Below are 13617 nucleotides of genomic sequence, written 5' to 3'. Positions count from 1 at the left end.
AACCTCGACCTCCCAGGTTCAAGCAATTCTTCTGCCTCAGCCTTTTAAGTAGCTGGGACCACAGGCACGCACCAGCACACCCGGCTAATTTTTGTATTTTTAGTAGAGGTGGGGTTTCACCATATTGGCCAGACTGGTCTTGAACTCCTGACCTTGTGATTCACCTGCCTCGGCCTCCCAAAGTGCTGGGATTACAGGCGTGAGCCACCACACCCGGCCTTTTGAGATCATATCTCTTACAGCATTGCTTACTCTTCAGAGGGAAGTCTGTAATATTGTTACTGGGTTGTTGTTACTGTTCTCTTCCGAACTATACCCCACATAATGCTTGTGGCATTCACAGTCTAGCTGGGCTTCCCCTGGCAAAATTATTTCAATGCAGTGGTTCATTGATGGGCGGCACTCCTCAGGCATCACTGTGACATTTTGTGGGCAGGAATTTAGTGGTACTCTTGGCCCATGTGTCTGTTTATCCGGGATGCTGGGATGTCTCGAACTGAAGGGAAGATGGTGGTAGTGGCTCCCTGGGGGGAGGCTTTTGGACAGGAGGTGGCTGGGTGATTACAGGAAGGCAGGTGCTGATTTACCTTTTTGCCTGTTTATTTTCTTTTGGGAGGCAGTGTTTCGATTTACTGCATTCCTTGGAGGTTTGACATATCAATTAGATATTATCGACAGTAATAGAGGGACAGTTGCTGTAGATGTGAAGTTTTTACTGGTAGGCCATGAAATGATACCCCAAGGGACTGTAACAGAGTGGCGTGATAAATATTGTGTTACCTGCACATGGGCAGAGGGACTGATTAATAGGGGAGGATGATTCTGTCTCCTGCACTAAAATGTTATTTATTCATTTGCTGTCAATCAAACCTTCTGTTCTAATTGGCTGAAAGGTTAAATCATCAAATCTGCTCATAAACCTGGTTAAGGTGGAAAGAAAAGCAGTGCTAAATCATAATCAGTGGCTTGTTTGTTTACTGCATTCTTGCATCTGTATGACCTTGGAGAGCCTTTCTCTACCCTCTGGTTACAGTAGCAGCCCCAAACCTAGACTCACATGCATGGGTGGAGGGAGCTGGAAAGGAGAATATATTTGCCAGGCCTGGTAGTGTCCCCAGAATCTCAAGAAGGCAGTGATGGTGCTTGGTGTGACATTGCCTTTGCATAATTAGACCACTGCTATTCTTTCGGCTGCATTTTTAATGTATGGCTCTTGTGTTGCACGACACTTGTAAAAGGAAGAATTATTTTCGAAAAGACAAATATATTTCCACACTAACAGTTTTATAAAGATGTCAGCGAATAAGTATAGGCATCATTAAATCACATTTTAAAGGCAGCCTTCTCATTGTGATAAATCTGCATTATCAAGTCTCATTTCTAAAATGAATCATACATTGTAAAACTTCACGAGAGTTGAGTAAAAGATCCCTGTTGGCCAGTACAAATGTATATTTTCAAACTATGCAGAAAGGATTCAAGTGCTAGTGAAAACACCGATAGGGTTATACCCGTTTCTTAGAAGCTGTATTTCAAGTACAAGCTACTTTGGGGTGGGATGGAGCTTTTTTCACTGCCAAAGTGAGTCAGTAGCTTATTCAAAGAAAGCCAAGAGTAAACTCTCATTCAAAGGACCTTTGTATTGAGTTTGGAGCTGTGAGAACACAGCCTGCTTTGCAGTGGGACTGGTGAATGTCAGTATTACAGACCCACGGTCCTGAGGAAGGTGGGGCCATGCCCTGAGGGGGCGCACTCACCGTCTAGGGCAAGCCTGCCAACACCACCACCCACTGCCGCATTCTCAGCCTCATGCTCCCTGTACCCACCTCCATTGCCACCAGCCCAGAGATGCAAAACACATCAGCCTAAGAGCTAGACGTGCTTTTTCATTATCTTGATAGTTAAAATAACCTGGTTGGTTATTTTCAGTACAGAAAGCCACATCAACACATGACTCTGATATACCATATTGCAATATTAAATAACGTGAAATATTACGGATATACCATATTAAAAATGTATCCACCAAAGAGGGTCTAGTTATCCAGCTCTTTGGGAAGAAAAGATGGCAGAGATAGCCAAATGCTTTCCTTAGTGTTTGAAATGATTTACAATTGTATATGTATTTTAGGTCATCATGTTGCAGAAGAGTGTAACAAATAAGGCCAACAGTATCTGCTTTTTCATCTTTTTAGTGACTGCTGAGTTCATTTCACTGTAGGAACACACACTCATCTTCAGACCGTCTGGCTTTATTTGTTCTTGTGACTCACCAAACTCTGCTGTTGTGTTGTTTCATGTTATCTCAGGTAAGATGCGTGACAACCCAGCATCTAGGCCGTATGACACAATGGAACAGTTTTAAGTCAGAGGCTCAGAAAATGAAAGTGGAGAAGTGAACCTAGGTGGGTGATTTGATAAAGAGAGAGGATTTAGTCTAAAAAAAAAAAAGTGAGGCTGGGCACAGTGCTGTAATCCCAGCACTTTGGGAGGCCGAGGTGGGCAGATCACGAGGTCAAGAGATCGACACCATCTTGGCCAACATAGCGAAACCCCATCTCTACTAAAATACAAAAAAAAGAAATTATCCAGGCATGGTGGCACGCACCTGTAGTTCCAGCTACTCAGGAGGCTGAGGCAGGGGAATCGTTTGAACCCAGGAGGCGGAGGTTGCAGCAAGCCAAGATTGCACCACTGCACTCCAGCCTGGCAACAGAGCAAGACTCGGTCTCAAAGAAAAAAAAGAAAGTGATAGTAATGACTTAATACTATCTGTCCCTCTCCTCATCCTCCTTCTGAAGAAATAGACTGGGCAGCACTTGGGCATATATTGCTCCTTTCTAGACCCTATACAAAGAGCTAGTCAATCATCAGTAGCTGTCAGTATCACCAAACCTGGTACACAGCCTCGGCGGGCACTCCAAAAAAGTGTACTGGAGATGGTCTCTCTAAAAGTCCCTCAATAAATGGATTTTTCTTTCCACATTAGATAAAATGCCATGTAGAAGTAGAAACTGTCATTAAATTGTTATGCCTGAGAAATATACAGTCAGTTGATCAGTTGGGATTTGAGAATAAAGAAAATTAAGTCAAGCTAACCAGCATTTCCTTTATGAAGTTGCCCCGTGATAGCTTCAGTATGGCTGTCCTTCTTGTGAGCTTCTGTCTATGCCACACACACATTCAACTTCAGGGTTTAGAAGCTAGGCAACTAGTGGTAGACATTCCAGACCAGGACAGTCAGGGCCTGGACATGGGCCACACCTACTGGAATGGAACGGAATATTTGGGAAGGATCTAAAGTAGAAGTGAGTGAAAGTCAGGATAAGAAATCCCAGAGGATGTCTGGCAGGTCCAGGGGGTTGGGTTGTTGAGGACAACAGGTAAATAGCACAGCACAGAATCTGGCGCTTAGGGAGTGTTCCAGGCAAGTGGTAGCAGGTTCAGAAAACAGACTGCAGTACAAAGAGGGTTGGAAAGGTTACAACAGGAACTTAGGCCTTTCAGAAGTTCAGAGGTTTGGGTAGAACAGGAATTAGGGCCAAAGTTGTCCGCAGTCTGCTTTAGTACAAAGCTAAGAATGGTTTTTACATTTTTAAAAAATCGCAAAAAATAAAAGAGAATGTATGACAGAGAACTGTGTGGCCTGCATGACCTAAAATATTTACTATCTGGCTCATTACAGAAAACATTTGTCGCCCCTGGGGATAGGCATAGACTTGAATATAGAATAATCACTGGAACCAGAGGCATGACATACTAGTGAATTATCAGGAACCAGTAAGAGCCAGTTCCTAGGACCCAACTACACAACCAGAACAGGATCCAGAACAAGGCTCACGTGACTGCTGAGTCAGTTCTCATATTCCTCCTTCCTAAGGAGTAGATTGAAGGCAGAGCCCAGGGTAGACTTAGCATGTAAGGGAGGGTCAGTTGGTCCTGCAACAGGTAGGACATCCCTCGGGCACACTGGAGCAGCAGCAGGGCTTACCTTCATAGGGATAGTTTACAGCAGCCTCTGCCTCGTTTGACCTGCACAGCTCCCTGCAGCATAGGGTTTTCCAGGTGTGACAGCAGAGACTCAAGTGACCAAGTGATTTGCCCAAGGCCATGCGGCCAGTGAAGGGCAAAACCTGGGCCCATGTGTTGGCTGTCTCTCTCAGTTTAAAAAAAAAAAAAAAAAGAGAAGAAGAAGGAGAAGAAAATAATTTTTAAAAAACCAAGCTGGGCCCAAACTCAGATGTTGTGATTCCTAGTCTGGTAGACATTCTGTTCCATCACAGCCCTTCTTCCTTCCTAGTAATCCTGGACCTGCAAACCTCTCCGCCTGACCGGGATGCCTGTGGAATACTTTTTTGAGAGCTGCATTTGGAACCTTCTTGCCCATGGTATTATCTCCATGTCAGTCCCTCGTCCTCACTGCCACTAAAATTATCTTCCTAAGTCTTGCTTACTTTCTTATTCTGAAAGCCTCCCTTGATTTTTCCAATTTGCTGCCTTCTACCTAATGGGGCCTAGGCTTGACCACTTTATTGTAGAACGGGGATTCCCTTTTTCCCTTTTTTTTGAGATAGAGTCTCACTCTGTTGCCCAGGTTAGAGTGCAGTGGCGCGATCTTGGCTCACTGCAACCTCTGTCTCCCATGTTCAAGTGATTCTCCTGCCTCAGCCTCCTGAGTAGCTGGGACTACAGGCACCTGCCACCACACCTGGCTAATTTTTTTTTTTTTTTTTTTTGGTATTTTTAGTAGAGAAAGAGTTTCACCATGTTGGCCAGGATGGTCTTGATCTCCTGACCTCATGATCCACCTGCCTCGGCCTCCCAAAGTGCTGGGATTACAGGCGTGAGCTACTGCACCTGGCCCAGAACAGGGATTCTTAAAGTGTGGCTCCCAGGCCATCAACATCACCTGGGAACATATTCGAAATGCAACTTCTCAGGCCCCACCTCTTCTACCTACTGAATCTGAAACTCCAAGGGTGGACCAGCAGTCTGTGTTTAGCATCCCCCACAGGCGATGCTGAACTTCATGTTTGAGAACCCCTGGAACAGCGCATCAGAATCACTTATGGATGCACACCCCTCCCCCATCGATGGGAAGCCTTGGAGGTGTGCTATATGTCCCAGCAGGACACTTGGTGGCTGCTATATTCCTCACTGACTATGAAGGTGTTAGTGACAGCTGCAACACAGTTCACTGTGTAGTGATTCTATTGTGAGGACCAGTGAGAATTTCACTACCATGACAAATCCTTCAGATGCTTTTACCAGCTGCCAACCCCTCATGGTCCACAGGGAAATAATAGAGTTTAGGAGATGGGACATAAACCTGCCATTATACATGCAGAAAATCCCCTTCTCCGGGGACTCAGACTTAGGAATTCTAACATCTAAGATCTTCAGAGGGAACCTGTGTTTCCCAAATGCTTCCATTTCTGCAGAAGGCTTGATAGACTTGATTGGCCACTATAGTCCTAGCCAAGGACTCTCAGGGGTGCTCCACAGATCCTGTACCAGGCTGCTGGTCCACAGGTCTGTCTGCTAGTTAGGACATTTTGACCCAAAGTTGGGAGTCATGGTTTTTCTTTCTCATGAAGGTTATAAAATTGAAGATAAGAAAATGAAAATCATAAAAACAAAGATGGATACCCCAAGGGTACGTACCATCACTCAGAGTAGAGGCCCAATCACATGCTCTGAGTCAACAAACTGTACAATGTCAGAGTTGCATTCTTAATTGAGTGTGTTTCCCCTTTGTGATGCTTTGTTACATCCAGAAGAAATAGCCCCAAAAGAATACTTGTCATCTCTAATTATAGAACAGAGCCGTGCTGCTTCACAAGGAGTGAAAAGTGAAAATAGAGATATCCTCCTCAGAGCCTGAAAATTCATATTGAGGGCCTTTCCCCTGGGGCAGTATTTAGGCAAGGGATGGAACAACGGAATGATTAGTGGCAGTGGTGTGGGGGGCGCAGGTGGGGAGGGATTGGTCTGATTTTTTTTGTTGTTGTTGTTAATCTCTAAAGCCTCCTCAGTATAGAGTTTCAGATCTAGAGTTCTGCTGACTTGATGGGAAAAAAACAGCTGAATGATAAAACAGCTGAAATTTCATCTGTCTCTACATCTCCTGCCCCACACCCCTCCAGGGCTGCCCAGCAGGACACCAGTGTGATTCTGATGGCAACCAAGCCATCACAAAGTGGGGAGATGAGTAAATCATCTGATAACTTTAGGAAAATCTACTTTGTGCTTTCACACACTCCGTTGAACTTTTCAAAAATATTGACTAAACAACTTGCCAGCTGTGATTACCAACAGCTCTATTTGACAACCTTTGACAGAAAGCCAATGGGCATGTGCGACGTCATCCAGCGCTAACAGGGCCTTCATTAGCAGCTCTTGAGGGGATGAGTGCTCTCCTGGCCTGGAAGAGTGATTCCTGTCCCCTGGTGCTGTTCACTCGAGCGTGGGTAAACTATTTGCTTAGCGAGCCCGGAGGCCGACATTGAAGCTTGACTGTTCGTCTCCATCACTCTAAGGGCTTTTTATGTTCAGATCTGCAGGAACACAAATAATATTCTTTCTAAGCTGCTCCAAAATACAAGTGATAGAAAATATCAAGGAAAAGGTGAATTGCCAGACAGTAAGCCCTCATGACCGAGAGCTTATTCATAAAATGATGACAAATTTATTGCACACGTTCACTGCTGCCTTTCTGAGATGACTGGCTGATCCATCTGATTTTAAAGCCTGACAGTAGAATCAGAAAGAGTTACTGGTCAGTTTTTTCACCCATCCCCTTCACCCAGCAACCTTCCTCCTCAAGAAATAATACAGAAAAATCAGCTGATGTAGCTTCAGCAAGTGCCTTATGTTATTTTATTATGGGAGATTTCCATGTGCCAAGGATAACTTTTAACCTTGTTGAATGCAATTTGACTTCTTGGCATCTGCCTTCAACTCTGCAAAACCCTCAGGGCAGGGGACTAGTACGGTGAATAGCTAGGGGTAGACTGAAACACAGTCTGAAAGGAAGCCATATTTTCTGGTGTCTCATGGCTGCTTGTTTACTATGAAGTAGTAAAGAAGTCATTGCTTGATATCTTAGCCCTGACGGCATGAACAAAATTCAAAGCAGGTGTAAAGAATACATGGCATCAAACTTTGGGCATGCAGGAAGCCCAGGCTGGCAAAATATGGGTTGGGAATCTCTAGGGTTGCTGGTTTGTGGGGAATTAGAATTCCTCACAAAGAGCATGGGACCTCCCTTACAGCCTCCTTCTTCCTGTTTTTGCTCTTCTGGCCAATTAAAGTGACCTGCAGACTCTCCCTGGCCTGTCACACCTTTAGCCTCTCTCAGTACCCAGCTGAACACCCTACCTGTCTTGGCATCTGGTTTTTGTGTCAAATGATTTAAATTATTTAACTTAATATATGTACTTAACATATGCCCTTGTCACCTGTCCTGTCTCATTGTCCACCTTCTTTGTGAGCTCACAGGGAGCCAGCGGGCTAGGTCAGTCCTTGCTACACTCTGGCACTGGCATAATGCCACATGGCAGCCTAATGGTGCCAAGATGTGCAGGAAAAAGCAGGGTTGCAGAGAAAGCCCATCCTTGCCTGCATCTAGGCCAGTGTATGGCAGGAATCTGAGGGAGGGGCCAGAGAGTGACTTGGAACCAGCTGGTGGGGAGTGAGGGGCCTTGGAGAGAACATGCACCTTTTATAAGCCTGAGAGAGGTCTAGGCCAACACAAGTGGACCCAGAAAGTCATCAACACCAGAGAGTGCTAGTGGTGACTTTTTTTAAATCAAGAAAATGTTTGAAAAGAGGGATAAATGAAATTTTTTTTTTTTTTTTTTGAGACGGAGTCTCCCTCTGTCGCCCAGGCTGGAGGCTGGAGTGCAGTAGTGCGATCTCGGCTCCCTGCAAGCTCCGCCTCCCGGTTTCACACCATTCTCCTGCCTCAGCCTGCAGCTCAGTCCCAGCCTGTAGCTGGGACTACAGGTGCCTGCCACCACGCCCGGCTAATTTTTTTTTATTTTTAGTAGAGTTGGGGTTTCACCATGTTAGCCAGGATGGTCTCGATCTCCTCACCTCATGGTCTGCCCGCCTCAGCCTCCCAAAGTGCTGGGATTACAGGCGTGAGCCACCGCGCCCGGCCATGAATGTTTGATTTTTTTTAAATTCAACTTTTTTATTGACAGAAACTGTCCCAGAAGAAAGATTGTTGCCACACACTGCCTCACATTGGCTTGCAGATCGTTCACTGTCTTGAATGTTCACACAGAATGCAGTGCTTTGTGTTGAATGCGACAGTTAATGCCGATCCTGGAAAGGGCCTTTATGGGGCCTGCCTCGAAGACTTGTCACCTTTTCATTACAGAACTCATACTCAGAGATTCCAGTGCGTTAAATAGCTCTAGGCTAATCTTGGGCCGCTCCATGCTAAGGGCAATAGTTTTCATCATAGAAAAACATCTTTTTTTTTTTTTTTTAACTCCAGAGATTGTTTTAAGCTCTCCCCAGTGCTCCCAACTTCTTAGCTGTTCAGCTGCGAATATCAGGCCCTTAATGGCTGGAGAGGGAGAGTCTATTTTTAAAGTTTTTACTGAATATCTCCCCCGTGTCAGGTGCTGAACGAATTTGGCATGTCATCAGATCTAAAATACCCACAGGGGTTTAGTGTCGTTTTTAGGTATGAAATTGATCAGGTTTGATTCTGAGACCGTCTGGTGATCCTTCTGGAAGGCCACTCGCTTGCTTAGCTGTGTGTGAGATCACAGGTCAGGGCTGAGCTTTGTTTTGCCTGGGCTTTTGACATTAATTTCCACAAAAACAGCCTTAAAAAAAAACACCTGAAATTCAGGGGCCAGCTAGTCCTCATTGTGTTCTAACTCCCTTTGGTATTTAAAACATTAGGAAATGAAATTGCCAAATTCTTAACATTTGAAAATTGGCTCCTGCCCATGCCTAGTCCTCACATTTCCAGGGTGCCTCTGGGAGGGAATGCGCTGCTGGGGGAGAAGGGAGGGGGTGGTATTGGAAAGCCACACGGAGCCAGGAGGCGGAGGCTGTCTCCTTGGAGGTAGCAGCCTTTTCAGAGCTCGCCTGCCCTCCTCACAGGCTGAAAGGAGCTGCTGACGTCATTAAATCAATAACTTTGTTTAGCATTGTGTTTCCTGGGGGCAGGAAATCCTCTGGGGAACAGCAGACTGAATTTTCTTCCTCCCCTCACCAGCCTCCAGAGATGCCTGCTGGCGGGGGGTGTGGCGGAGCTCCTGGCTCTGCCATTGCCATTTAGTGGAGACCTACACCCTAGTGTTTGTTATTTTTCAGGCAAATTTCAGCAAAATTCCCAAGCTCGTAAGGTAGGTACTGAGAGGTCAAAAGTAGGAACAACCTTCTGAGCAACAGGGAGCAAATCAAAGTTTGTGAAGCCTGTGCAGGGTCATGTCCCCTAGTCCTGTGTCACTCCTTCTCAACCCTCCTATCCCCCAGCGCAGGCTGGCCCAGAGTAGCCCAGCCTGTTCTGTATAGGAATTTCACACATATGAAACCACAGCCCCAGGCAGGCCCCTCAGCACAGACCAGTGTTGCCCAGTGTTGCATCCACCAGCAGCCATTGCTGAGGAACGGGAGTGATTAGCCCAGAGACTGCGTCAAGCCCAGAGCCCTTGCTCAGAAAGAGTTCCAGGCTTTAATGTTCTCCTGGCTACCAAGGGAGGGCCACTCCTGTGCCCGTCTTTAACTTCACCAAGGACAGGACCCCACAGCCTCTCCTGGCACCACATTAAGTGGTTTCTATAATAATTTTTCCAGTGGGTCAACAGGTTACTATGCAGTTGCCAGAATCAGCAAATTGCTTATTTCCCTTCCCCACATCACCCAGCCATGGGTCAGTCACACGAGAAGGGTCAGTTGGTGGACTCAACACAGTAGTGGCAAAATGTTGGTCTAGATACTTTGCTTAGCTCCTGAAACCTGGTCTGAGTGTTTTTTTTCCAAGAAAAGCTAGGAATTTTGGCCTCCCAAGCAAGTGACAGCAAGAGTTTGTTAACTACATAAATATAGCCCCATATCCCTGTTCAACATCAGACAAGGTTGAACCAGAGTCTCACTCTGTTGCCCAGGCTGGAGTGTAGTGGCATAATCTCAGCTCACTGTAACCTCCACCTCCTGGGTTCAAGTGAGTCTCGTGCCTCCGCCTCCCAAGTAGCTAGGATTATAGGCATGCATCACCACACCCTGCTAATTTTTGTATTTTTTAGTAGAGATGGGCTTTTGCCATGTTGGCCGGGCTGGTCTTGAACTTCTGGCCTCAAGTGATCCACCTACCTAGGCCTCCCACAGTGCTGGGATTATAGATGTGAGCCACTGCACCCAGCCCAGAGTGAATTTTTTTTTTGAGACATAGTCTCACTCTATTGTCCAGGCTGGAGTGCAGTGGCGCTCTCTTGGTTCACTGCAACCTCCGCCTCCCAGGTTCCAGCGGTTCTCCGGCCTCAGCCTCCCGAGTAGCTGGGATTACAGGTGCCCGCCACTACACCCAGCTAATTTTTGTATTTTTAATAGAGATGGGATGTCACCATCTTGTTCAGGCTGGTCTCGAACTCCTGACCTCAGGTGATCCGCCCACCTTGGCCTCCCAAAGTGCTGGGATTACAAGCATGAGCCACCGTGCCCGGCCCAGAGTGAATTTTTTATACAAAATCCGTATTTATTGGAGCCTTTGAGAGCTCCAAGGACACAGACCAAACTGGGATAATCTGGGGATGAGGACCTCGTAACCTCCCATCTCCACACTGTATTGTATTAATCGGTTTGTTCTTTTAGACTCTGGGTCCCCAAACTTTGAGCAAGATTAGCTTGGATAATAGCTATTTATTAACCCATTTCTTATTGGCTTATTTGTTCAGAATCTTCTCCGAGACCTGAACTTTGCAACATAAAAATCTTTGTACCTAAAGAGCTCGGCTACAATGGCCAGCTTCTCTGTGAAAACCAACAAAGGCTCTAATACTTTTTGCCCAGAATGGGGAAGCGGAGGGGAGCTGTTAGGCCGAGGAACTCAGATGTGTGTGACCCCCTTGGTGTTCAGGAGGGCCTGGGACTCCTGGCAATGTGTGGCAGTGTGTTCAAGACACACTCGCCCTAAAGAGCCCCGATTTCTCTCTCATACCTGATGGTCTCTTGGAGAAGGCGGATAATAGACAAGGGTAAAGGTCATTAATTATAAGATCCAAGTGTGACAGAAACCCTATTGGAAAGAACACGTCTCTTCAAAAGACTTACTAGACATTTAGAACTGTTTCAATAGAGTTTAAATTTGGGAGCGAAACCATTACACCTTGTAAGAAAGAAATGCCAGACCAAGACGGTGCTTCATAGACACTAATTTGATTGACTAGGCGTCCGCTGTTTCTGTTCTACACAAAAGCTCTTGCCCAGATGCAGACACACACACACACACAACACACACACTCTTCCACCACCACTTGTGTACAAACATGAATGCAGAGACAGGAAGAAACACGAATTTGCTTTTTTTCTGCATGATACTCAAAACCATTGAGTTTCTAGCACAGCTGCTGCTGCAGAAGAGAGAAAAGCACTTGGCCCCGGAGTCTGTTTATGTGTTTGAGCCGAGAAAGCGATTTTTGTTGCAAGAAGCTCTAAGTGAGACAGAGTCAGAGAATGAGAGAGAGAGAGAGATAATTATCTAAATTATGTTCGTGCTATTATCGAAGACGAATATAGTTAAAATGTAATTAAATATGACGGGCTAGCAGGATGTAAGCCAAGCTTTGGAATGCTAATCATCAATTACTGCATCCCCTTAGGGGAATCAAGGAGGCTGTATGGCAGAGTCAGAGCGGCTTGGGGCTGGGGGACTGAGTGAGACGTCGAGCATTAAAACTCCCCCTCCCCTGTCTCCCCACGTAGTCATTCAAACCGCCACGGATGTCCCTGGGACACATCCCTTTCTGTAGCTGCCACAGCGTTAGAATATGAGGAGCTGGTGGGAGGGTCCTGCACCTCTCTTGGAGAGGCAACCCCTCTAAAAGGGAATGTGAACACAGAAGGTCAAACTCAAGACTGGCTTATGTTAGAGCAGTAGATGCAAGTGCCTTTACCAGACAGAAGTCTGAAGTTCCTCCTCTGCCAGAAAGCATCAAATGCTCACCTACCCAGATCAAGGAATCCCAGGAGGGAAGTCAGGCAGGGAGGTGGAAGTGGACTGTAGTCGGGACAGAAGATGCCACATGTCCATGCTAGCAAGCTGCTCCTACCAATCAATCTCCAACCTGGGCAAGGGGCCCGCTTTGGCCATACATTGAAATCACCTGAGGAATTTAAAAAGGACTCAAGCAGGGCCCACCCCCCAGAGGTTTTGAGCGTTAATTGGTGCGGGCTGTGGTCTGGGAGTTCAAAAGTTTAGCTCCACAGGTGTTTCTGATGTGCAGCCAAGGTTCAGACCCACTGGTCCAGCTATAACCAGACTTCCACTAACCACAACCAAGGGCAAGGCAGGCAGCAGGAAGTGAGGACTGGAGTTAGTTCTTATGTCCTTCCACGAACCTCAGCTGTACCTGTCTCGAGGCCAAGAAGAAAACAGTATAAGGATTTACTTTTCTTAATCCTGAAACATAATTTTTATGTCAGTTCTGGTGCTAAATCCCCAAAGAATTTTGAACTTGGTGAGATTACTGTACAAGAGTCCGTTTTAACAACGAGCTCTAAGGCTGGGGTAGAAACTTGGCCGCCTCCTTGGACCAGATGGGTGATGTGAGGGAGCAAAGCAGGCCAGGGCAGGCTGCAGGGAGTAAGAGAGACCACCAAAAGCTCTCCTCATCTCCAGCTGTTGTCAGACAGGGAAGAGGACTCACGCATGCCAGATCTTCTGGTTTCCAAGAGAAGTGAGGCATCTGTGTTTTGCTGTGAAATCTCCCAATGTTTAAGTGGAAGCTAACTCAACTTTTAAAAATATACTCAGTAAACCAGCAAAGTATGTCTGTGAGGCTCCCATGTGCAACTTTTGAACTTAGTGAGCCTTTGGCTAGTCAGCACGTGGACAAACAATCACAAATTCCCATAGCTCCTAACGCAGTTTTCTGCTGCCTCAGGTCGGCAGTCAGGTTAGACCAACGTGGCCCCATTTTTCCTAAGCCTGAGACATAGAGGGTCTCAATAAATAGTTGTTGAATGGACAAACAGGGTGAATGGAGCGAACCCAGAATTCCCTGTAAGTCTGGGTGGCAAGACAGCTATAAAATCCAGTTAAGCGTGATGCAGAACAAAAGAACATACTCCTGGGGTGCCAGATTAGAGAGGCCTGCACAGAGTCTTCACTTTAGACTGGTATCAGAGATCTGGGGCCAAGGAAGCTCTTCAGAAGGGAATAAACAGGATCCGGGCTGATTTTGAGTCTGCCACATAGGACACCCTCTCTAGCTCTGCCTTTGGGGACCCAGCAGGGACAGACGTGCAGGCCCAGCTCAAGGGCTGTTAAAACACTGTAATTCCCACTTCACCCAGTGTTCTGGAAAATGCTCTCTCTCTCATATCCCCAGTCCATAGATCATCTTTAGATATGATTAAAGAGATGAATGTGGT

The 13617-nt window shown here is 46.2% G+C and overlaps 1 protein-coding gene across 6 annotated transcripts in view; it reads left to right on the top strand.

Annotated features, from left to right (window-relative positions):
• Positions 1-13617, top strand: part of BTBD9 (BTB domain containing 9) — a 480044-nt gene that overhangs the window by 424618 nt on the left and 41809 nt on the right. Inside the window, exon 10 of one of the 6 annotated variants that reach the window (XM_031667678.1) lies at positions 4301-4387. The exons of the other annotated variants lie outside the window; for them this stretch is intronic. Within the exon in view, the coding sequence (XP_031523538.1) occupies positions 4301-4331 (31 nt within the window). The 3' untranslated portion in view covers positions 4332-4387. Of the gene's footprint in view, positions 1-4300; positions 4388-13617 lie in introns of those variants that run through there. 6 annotated transcript variants of the gene reach the window in all.

Source organism: Papio anubis, chromosome 6 (assembly GCF_008728515.1).
Source record: "Papio anubis isolate 15944 chromosome 6, Panubis1.0, whole genome shotgun sequence".
NCBI classification, from domain to species: Eukaryota; Metazoa; Chordata; class Mammalia; order Primates; family Cercopithecidae; genus Papio; species Papio anubis.
This window is presented reverse-complemented; position numbering and strand designations above follow the sequence as displayed.